The sequence below is a fragment of the Gavialis gangeticus genome, unplaced genomic scaffold, assembly GCF_001723915.1.
Source record: "Gavialis gangeticus isolate Ggan-Ray unplaced genomic scaffold, GavGan_comp1, whole genome shotgun sequence".
Classification (NCBI taxonomy): Eukaryota; Metazoa; Chordata; order Crocodylia; family Gavialidae; genus Gavialis; species Gavialis gangeticus.
The window spans coordinates 65,953,911-65,963,704 of record NW_017729025.1 but is presented as its reverse complement, the minus strand read 5'-3'; the positions used below and the strand labels follow the sequence as shown (position 1 = coordinate 65,963,704).

Genomic DNA, 9,794 nt, shown 5'->3' with positions numbered 1-9,794 from the left:
AAAGAGGCTTTTTGCCATATGGAGGGGCTTCATGTTGGAGGGAGGGGGCAGGCAAAAAATGGTTTCTTGCTACAAACCTACATCTGTCTTTGAGTTGTGAATAATATATATTAAGGTTATATCAAACAACAAAAATGCACTCTTTGTAGAAAACTTTAAATTGATTTAAATCCAATCCACCCTGTTTGTAAGAGTTAAATCTTACAAAGACTCAGTCTGTGGTAGTTTTATATATGTATCTGATTTGGTTTTCAGAAAGCTCATGCCGTTGCAGTGGGCATCATGTTCTCAGTGTGCCTGCTGATATCCTTGGGGCCTTTGTACCAGGCAAGCCACGTGGTGGTAAGGGCGTAGATTATCCAAGCATCAAGTGACTGCTTGCTGGAGACTGTATAAAGGGAAGCTTTTGGGTTAATCTCAGGAGCATGAGGGTTGAGGAAAGATATGCTGATAAAGGGTGGAAATAGATACTGCCTTTTGTCTCCATTGTGCCACCATAAAAAAAGTTTATGGCAGCACAAACACCAAGCAAACAGACATCCATGCTCCTTGTTGTGCTGCAAATGCCCTTATTTGTGGCTATGTTAATGGTATCAATTCGTACCACTACTTTTAATTGGTGAGTATCTGTTTACTTTGTGGCAAGAGAGCATGGGCAGCCTTAACTGTTCTCCAGCCTTCCTGGGCAGGTTCTGCAGGAGACTTGAGGACCCTGATCTTGCACACTAAGGGAATTCCTGGGGTCATGTCTCTGTAAGTGGGGAGAGCTAGCCAGGCACTTCCAGGGCTTCAGGGGCCCAATCCAACACAAGAATTCCTGGGTGCACAGGACCAAGCCCTACTTATTGTCTCATAGCATCAACAGGCAGAACAGCGTGTGAAGTGTTTCACCCCATGAAGCAGATTAGCTATGCCAAAACACATCCTAGCACAGCTGATCAGTTTTTTGGGGCACATAGTTCTGGCCATAGAAACTTAGTGGAAGGCCTACAGTAGGGAATTGCTGGGATGGACATGTCTTCTTTCAAATTATGGAAGTTGGGGTGCATCTGTTACACCATATCTTGTCTTGGTTTGAGACTCCTGTTTTTTTATATGTGCGTTAATAAACCTGCCTCAGGGAAACTGAACATGAGAGTTTGGGCTTTATTTGATTCATATACTTGGTGAATCTGCCATTAATTTACAGTAACTTGCTAAAATTTCAATATGAACAATAGATGGAATTTGTTGAGAGAAAATTTGACCTAGAATTTCTTGTTTTTGCTAAGTGTCTACCCTTAATTTATCTATATATGTGTGTTTGTGTCTTGTAGGCAATTAAGAATACAAAGAAAAGAAGTTTCTAACATACTAAATGAATTAAGATTACAAATTAATGCAAAAACCACAAGATTGAACATCAACGTAGACGATATCTGGAGTAGTGCCTTAAAAGGATTCAGGGGTCGCAACTTCAATCCTGCAAGCACAATTGAAATTAACTTCACAAATCTTAAGGGTAGATTAAAAACAGACACTATTTGTGGATCAAAGCATGATTTTTTCCAATTATTAATGCTTCATCTTCAGAACTCATCATTGTTTGAGGGCTCATCCTTAAAGAATTTGTCTCTTGATTCTCAAGGTAAATGTAGTATATAGAGGAGAGAGAAACCGTGAATTGATGTGCATGGAAGTAACTTTCATAATATTGTGTAATTTTAAGGGTCTAGTTCTCCTAACCAGGTTTAATGATCTTTGCACCACAAGATAGAAATACATGTATTCTGTATTTACTGTATATCAAAGTAATTTCCCTTCTGTGGAGTTACCTTAAGTTTATTACTGTTATAGGCATATATTGAATGTTTTGCTCTTTATCAACATCACAAATGGAAAATCCTTATGGTACTTGTTCTTTCAAAGGTACTTGTTCTTCCATGCCTTTTTTCTCATCCCCCTAGTCTGACAAGCACAAATGTAACTAGATGACTTGCAGCACTCTTTCTAGAGATTTAGAAGCCCTTAGCTTCCTGCAGCACCCCCTCCAGTGCTTTATAATTGTATTGTGCATGGGAGTCTGGGAGAATTCTGCTGTAGCTGGACTTGGTTTCAAGGGTGGAAGAGAGTCTAGGTGATAATTAGACACTTGTGGGTGTGACCAATCTGACTGTTGTGCCCTTTGAGTCGAGAGCAACTACATTAGAAGAGTATGCCTATAATATTAGGATAGTACCTGTTGCATATAGTAAATAGTTCATTTTTAATTCAAATACACTTTCTTTCCAGCTCTGAAAGAGAATCTGTATTATGAAGCTGGCAAAATGATTGCAGTTTCTTTGGTTCATGGTGGTCCAGCACCTGGTTTCTTTTCCAAAACATTGTTTAACTGCCTTGTTTATGGTCCAGAGAATGTGAAACCAACTGTGGAAGATGTCACAGATGTTGATGTAGCACAAACAATAAAAATGGTAAGTAAGATTAATATGCTATGGTAATTTCTTGTTTGTGAACTTGAAACATGGCATTTGCAATGGGGTAGACTGTTTTAGGTATGCATTTAATCAGTCGCTGTATGATAGCTGTCTTGTAATATAACCGTTTTCTCAGCCAAAGATGGTCACATACTAAGGGCTTAGCTAATCTCAAGTGTTTGCCGACATAACTGTTGGCAAAACTTTCAATGCAACTTACACTTTTGAGCCTAAAGAAATCCAGCTTACACTTGCTGTTTCCTAATGGAACAAGTGAACTCAATAAAAGGTCTCTGTCATGAAGCATTCATTCATTAGGGTTTTTTTGTTGCCATAGTTACTTTGCTGTAGCTTCTCACTCCCTAATAAAATAAATACGTGAACAAAATGAAGTGTACATCAATTCTACACAGGTGAGAGTCATAAAATAACTTTTTAAAAGATTACTGAAGCCAGTTTTCCATATTTATTCATTGCTTTGCACATGCTCCATCATGCATCTAACATTTGCTTTCTGCTGCAGATAAAATCTTCAAAAACTCTGGCCAACTTAAAATCCACAATAAGTGAGTGCTATGATTATCTTACTGCTGCAGGATGTGTAAGGCCTGTCATGACTCTGTATGATAAGAATGCCCTGGTGAATGACCTACTGAGCTACCAAGTAATTAAGCGAATTATTTCACCTTTTGAAAGGTTTGTTTTGCTTGTAAAAGTCTACTTTTTTTTCTCAGCAACATACAGAGTACAGTTATTGAAGCAGTCATTGAATCAGTTGAAAAACTAGCAGATTTATGATTTTTCAAGTAGGCTAAATTGAATATGATATAACTTTCTAGCAATCTGATATGTTCTGTTTCAAATTTAGAAAATCCCATTAAGTTAAACTGTACGTGCTGCTCACTGGTAGAACCAAAGATGGCTGAAAGAAGAAAAACAACTTAACTTGTGCATTAACAGTACTTGATATAGTTAGTAGTTTTTCTCTGGTCTTGTATCTAACAGAACAAGGGAGGGATGATTTCAAGATCTGACTGTCAAAACCACATGGCCTATGGCCTAGAGCCCTCAGTCAATTTTTAATTCTTTTTTTTTTTTTTTACAACTGAAGGTGTTTCAAATAGACCCTCTCACTTCAAAAACACATTTTCTTTCATTCCTCGAACTTCAGCTTGATGTGTGAGTAATGTGCTTATTGGCAAATCTGTAATTATGAAGGTTGTCTAACTATTGGGAGAGAGGTATTATATATGGAAAACTAAACACACACACAAATGCGCACACGCTATCAGATAACCTTCACATAATCCAGTGTCATGTGATGGGAATGCTCTAGAATTTTAATACTTTTGTTAATATTCTTAATGCTTTTAACTTTTCTGATTTATAGATGATGGCCTAGTCCTTAACTAAAAGCACATAAAATATGTGTTAAGTAGTTTATATATAAATCAAAAGTTGTATAACCAAAGTAAATAAGAATTGTAATTGTTTTTCAAGTTTTATTTAGCAATCTAAGCTCATGTTCATGAAATAAATAAATACATAAAAATTAAAAATCTTGACCACTTTAGACTTTTCTTAAATAAGTGATTCTGTCAGAGAGGGAGGGAGAGAGAGATCGATTTTTTTTTCTTTTTTACATACTGCCATAAAAATATAATAAAGCCATATTGCTTTCTGATGCCTTTGTTTTTGTTTTTTCCTGCTCCAGTTTTAAGCAAGGTTTGAAAACTCTTGGTGTGTTGGAAAAAATACAGATTCATCCAGATGCATTCTCTAGCATATTGTGTCACAAACCTGAGAGACTTTCTGCAGAACTTCTTGGTGATCTCTTTACAATCCACTGTTCATCCCGTGTTAACAATGCTAAAGGGATTGACTATTGGATGGGTTACTTACAAGATGTGGAATGTAAGTGAACTCCTTTCCCCCCTTTTTAGTTCATTTCACAACTACTTGTATGGTGTGGCTTTTGTTCAATCTTTTTCTCACCTTTAACCTGATATTTTTCTTTTGCATTTCATGCAAACTTTTTTGTTTCCAATTTAACCATGTTTGTGATGGCAAATTCACTTAACTAATTGATCTAAGAGGCCAATTCCTTGTTTAGTTTTTGCTGTGCTTCTTTAGTATATGTTTGTTGGGCACCTTATGTAGGGAGCTGCAAAAGGTATGCAACTTTAAAAGCTTTTCTTCTTCTAGGTGGTGAGTCTGCAGCCACACTGGAAGATATTTTGGTCTTTGCAACTGGTAACACATCTATCCCACCCATTGGTTTTGAGCCTAAGCCATCCGTCAAATTTCTGAATATAAAATTCCCAGTTGGGAAGAGACACCTTAACTGTTTAGAGATACCAATAACAAAGGAATATGAAAAGTTTAAAAACACGATGGACTTCACTATCAAGAGGACACTAAGATTGGAAAGAGAATAAATATATATATTTTTACTAAACTGGATGTTGAAAACTTAATTTTTATGTATGTGGGACTTGTCTGCTTGCAAGCTGCTATTATTCCTGACCATATATTATACCCCTTTTGACCTTCTCGTTTTTTATTCAGTGGTTTTGACAATAAAATTTATCTAGCTTGGAATGTATCATATAGTTTCAACCCAAGCCAACTTTTAAGTGGCCATTGTATGCTGCAAACTATTTGAAGGAAAAAAAGCCAAATTTATATTGGCTTAACATTTATGCTCACAGATCAAACTCAGTGCTTGGGTAGTTGGGTGAAGTTTTGTTTGGTTTTGTTTGGTTTTTGTTTCATTTCCAGTTTAGAAATAAAAATACTAATACATGAGACGTAAGCTGCCGACACATTTAACTGTGATTATTAGCCTACTCATATGAGTAGGCTAATAATACGAGATTCAAAGTGAAGTTCTCTTTAAAAATATACTAGAAGCAGCATGAAAAAGTCTTTGAAATGGCTGTAATACTTTTAATATCTGTTGAACAGTCTTTCTGTCAAAATGTTTTGTCCTGGAATTCAAGAGGAGGTAGCAGAGTGCACAACAGTTAGAAAATTTGTAGTTGAAGACTACCAGATTGTGTAAAAGATCAAACACTTTCAAAGAAGAGTTAGGTGAAATAATCAAGTATGAGAACCAAAACTAATCCTAAATGCATGATGAATAAGGAACTTTAAAAAGCTGAACATGAAAGTTTGATTCAAAAATTTTTCTCAGGTCAGTTCTGTTTCTAATTAGAAAATGTGTTTATATCTTATGCTGAAGTCAGAATAGCTTTCATAATAGCTTGCACTATAACTGCTTTTTTAGCTTGCTCTTCCTCTTCAGGATTCTATTACAATCACAGTCCAACAGTTGACTAGAGTCTGATGCTAAATAAATTCTTGGCTTCTGTTTCATTTTAAACAGTTCTGGCTATTGTAGATGCTGTTTTAAAAAAAAAAATATATATATATATATTTGCCATTCTTCAGACTGTACTTTTTTTATGAAACTTGTTGTAACACAAAGACACCACAGGTGTCTAAATCAGCGAATGTTTAGCTTCTGTTGAAGTGCACTGTAACTAACGTAGGAAATTGCTTGGTGTTACTGATATTAAAAACTATATTAAGAGGGGAGGACAAATCTAAGTTGATGCTGGTGAATCTATACAAAAATTGTCAGTGTAAGAATTCATAGCATGTAACTTTTTTACTTTTTGATAATGTCTTCAAATGGTTAGCTTTTGAACAAAATTTTCATAAGACAATTGACACAAGACAATTATACTTTATCCTTTGTAAGCTGTTGTAAGTTATTCTTCCTATTGGCTATCTACTGTATACCTCACATTATGCAAAGGTCATATTATAAATAATTCCATGTGGACTCAAGCTTTCAAGAAAACTGAATTGTTTAAAGAAATCGTATTCAATCACTTAAAAACTACATTTATTCATAACTAATTGAAATTATAGGCAAGGATAATGTCTATATTAAACATGATACAAGAAGTTATTTTGGACTCACCTAAGAAATCCAGTTAAGTGGAAAAAAAAATAAGCTCAGATTTCTTTAACTCATTTGTTGGTGGAGCACTGGCTTCTTACAAAAAGTAGACTAGTTGCATGGTTTTTCTTATTAGCTACTAATCTGTATTTACATATTAGTTTGTACAAACCATTCTAGCTGTCTCAGTATGCTGGAATTATGTATGAAACACGAAATGATCCACAAGACTTTCATAATGGGAACCAAATTTTAATGCGAGAGTCTGAACCTTAAGGTTGTCAGTATTATTGTAAATATTTTACGAGCTGAAAAATGCCTTTAATAATTTGTAGAAGTTATCCAATAAAACACAATAACCTTAATTTTATTTTTTTTGTAGCTGCTACAGTGCTTGAAGTGGTTCTTCCTTCTTGCAATTGCTTTTTATGAAGAGTTCAAGCTACAGACCTACTTCTGCAACTAGACTAGTGGTTCTCAGCTGAGGTTCTGTGGCACACTGGAGTGCCTTGAGTTCATTTCAAGGCTGCTGCAGGGTACCACACAATGTTAACACTGTTAAGTGTGCAAGCACGATTCATAAGATAAAACCAGAGCTTTCAAATAGGAATCCAAAGCATCAGAAAATTCTGACTGTGGTTGTGCTGAGTTTTTTCCAAAAGAAGAATTGCTCTATTTCTCTGTATTCAAAAAATGAGTTAAAAGCAAGAGCTGGCATCTTCCAAAAGATACGTCAAGTATAAAAAGGTTGAGAGCTACTGAACTAAGTGTAAAGCAATGGTACTTAATGTATTAGGCTTTATTCCTACTTAGACTTGAGACACACCCCTCAAGGAAAATGCCAGCTCTTAGTTTTCACATTTTGACTATGAAAAAATAATATAACAATGCTTCTGTTGCAAAGAATTTTGAAAGACCACAGCAGGTCATATGTATTTTTTTAACACTATGGATTCGTATTTGAAATTGTTGGGTTTATCTTTTAAATCATGTTTGCATACCTAACAGCACTAACATTGTGTGGCATCCTGTGGTACCCCTGAAAAGATCTCAAGGCATCTCAAGGTGTTGCAGCAACCTGGCTAAGAATCGCTGATGGACAGTGTATATGACCTTTCAATTTTTCATTTAAAAATCTGTGCAATAAATCTGGATTATATATAAGATTACTTAAACATCAGTTACATTGAAGGTAATCTCCCTTTCATGGATTTAAAAAGCATGCAACAGGAGGACAATTGCAATTTTAATCTGGTGTGGGACAGAAATCTAATAGGCTTTCTAAGTGGTGGAATCTCTTAATTTTCCTCTTAAAACGTGTTCCATTTGTTCTGCTATTGTACCTGTTCTTCCCATCCCTTTATTCTCAAATTTTCTTCTTTGATACCTCATACTTTCTCCCAAAATATTTCAAGCATACTTCCATTTCCTTACTTTTAGAATTTAATATCTAGCTATACCTTTTCTATTCTTACCTCTCTTACCATTATCATGACGGCCTCTGTGCTCTGGCAAATTTGGTCTTTTTTGCAGAGTAAAGACACTTTGATTCTGTGCAGCTCATGCAGCATGTTGAAACTTCTGAAGGAAGTCATAAACCTTGTTGTTTTGAACTAGATATAAAAATTAATGTCACAGTCACTGCAGTATTCTTTGTTCAGTGTTGATTATGGATTTAATTTATTTTATGATTATGCAGTGCATATTTTTGGAGTATAAGACAGAACTTATAAAACTTAGTGGAGAGTTCAATATTTTGACAGGTATAATTACAGTTTTTAGCACTTGAGAAGGTAGGAGGGGTAGTTTGGGACTGTTAATTGGATACAACTTGCTTTTTTAAAAAGAAAATCAGTAAAATGTAACAGTATTAGTATTGAGAGAGATTTCAGAAGGTTTTGGAATTAACCTTAAATTGAGATGAATGGGGCAGCTCACATCCGATTAATCAACCTGGGTTTTGCAGTGCTGTCTTGTTACAAAGAACCACATCAGCAGAGAATTCTGTTTTAGAATATGCAGGACCCTCAGTATAGCTTCACAAGATGTACTGACATAGTTATGAAGATCTGGACACACTCCTGTTGATAAGGCAAAAAAACCCCTCATTCTACCTTGTAGAATTAGTTCATTTAATATTTTCTACGCAAAATTTTAGTTCTTGCTACATTTTGAATATCTTCCATTATCCATACTTCTGTCTTTTGTCCAAGGTAAAAATACAAGTCTGTCATTCCCAACTATGCCTCACTCTCCACAAATGCTATTACACTTATGAATAAGCTGACTTGTTTTTGTTAAAGTACAGAACAAAGTTATTCATTATAGAAATAGCGAACAACTTTTTTCCATAGAGTTAATCAGCTCCCAAAGGTAGCTAGTCACAAAAACTAAATATTTTTTGGTAACTTTTCTCATTTTTCCATAAATATTTAATTGGCGCAATTAAGAAATTGGCTTACTTTAATCTCTTCTTTTAGAATACAAGGAATCATTATCCACTCAGCAGTCATTAAATTGGATATTAAATATAGGTTTTCTAGAAATCCCAACACTTGAGATTCACAGTTAAAGCCAGAATAATTCATTAGTCCTCAAGTCTAATCTTCTATGGAAACACAGGCCATAGAACTTGCCTTTGTCAAGACCATAACCTTTGTTTAAAATCAAACACATTTTATAAGCTATATATTGGCCCCCTGTAATAAACTTTTCCAAGTGTTATAAACTTAGATTACTACTAGAACTTTAAAAAAGTATTGCAGTCTTTTGAACTTTTAGATAAGTGAAGTATCATAGAGCTATATTTTGTAAGCCTGTGAATAGTAGCTAATTGTGACCTATAAGGTTTCCAAGTGATTGAGAAGAAAAAAAATACTGTCTGGTGTTTGGGTTTGATTTTTGTTTTTTTTTTTTAAGGTATATATTAACAGCAAGAAGTTGTCACCAACCTTATATTCTACTTTTGGGATCTAAAGCATTAAATGTATTGCAATTTTTAAATAATGATTTTTGTTAAATAATTTTGTCTAGGACACATAATTGGAGTTCATAATTTAAAGGAAGTGTTTTTTCAAACATGTACAGCAAAAAAAATAAAAAGGGAGAAATGTCTTAATTATTGTCATGATGGGACTTCCTTCAGTTCCTATGGCTAGACTTTTCATTTCGTCTTTCAAGTATTAGTAGAGTGATATGTTGTCTTTTCTTTCTTCCCAAATAGGAATTGATACCCTTTTTTTGCCTTTGCTAGCTATGTAGTAGTTTTAAGTCTGCAGTGTTATGGTTCTGATTTAATATGAGAAACTGAATTGCCAATCTGGTTAAAAGGAAAATGGGAATGTAAATCTAGGTTACCAGAAATAACT

General features: G+C 34.7%; 1 protein-coding gene across 1 annotated transcript in view; it reads left to right on the top strand.

The window, feature by feature from the left end:
• G2E3 (G2/M-phase specific E3 ubiquitin protein ligase) overlaps nt 1-6,814 on the top strand; it is a 48,091-nt gene extending 41,277 nt beyond the window's left edge. The window contains exons 12-16 of the mRNA XM_019518927.1: nt 1,317-1,627; nt 2,272-2,453; nt 2,980-3,152; nt 4,171-4,370; nt 4,662-6,814. Coding sequence (XP_019374472.1) covers nt 1,317-1,627; nt 2,272-2,453; nt 2,980-3,152; nt 4,171-4,370; nt 4,662-4,894 — 1,099 coding nt within the window. The 3' untranslated portion in view covers nt 4,895-6,814. The remainder of the gene's footprint in view (nt 1-1,316; nt 1,628-2,271; nt 2,454-2,979; nt 3,153-4,170; nt 4,371-4,661) is intronic.
• The last annotated feature ends 2,980 nt before the right edge of the window (nt 6,815-9,794 follow it).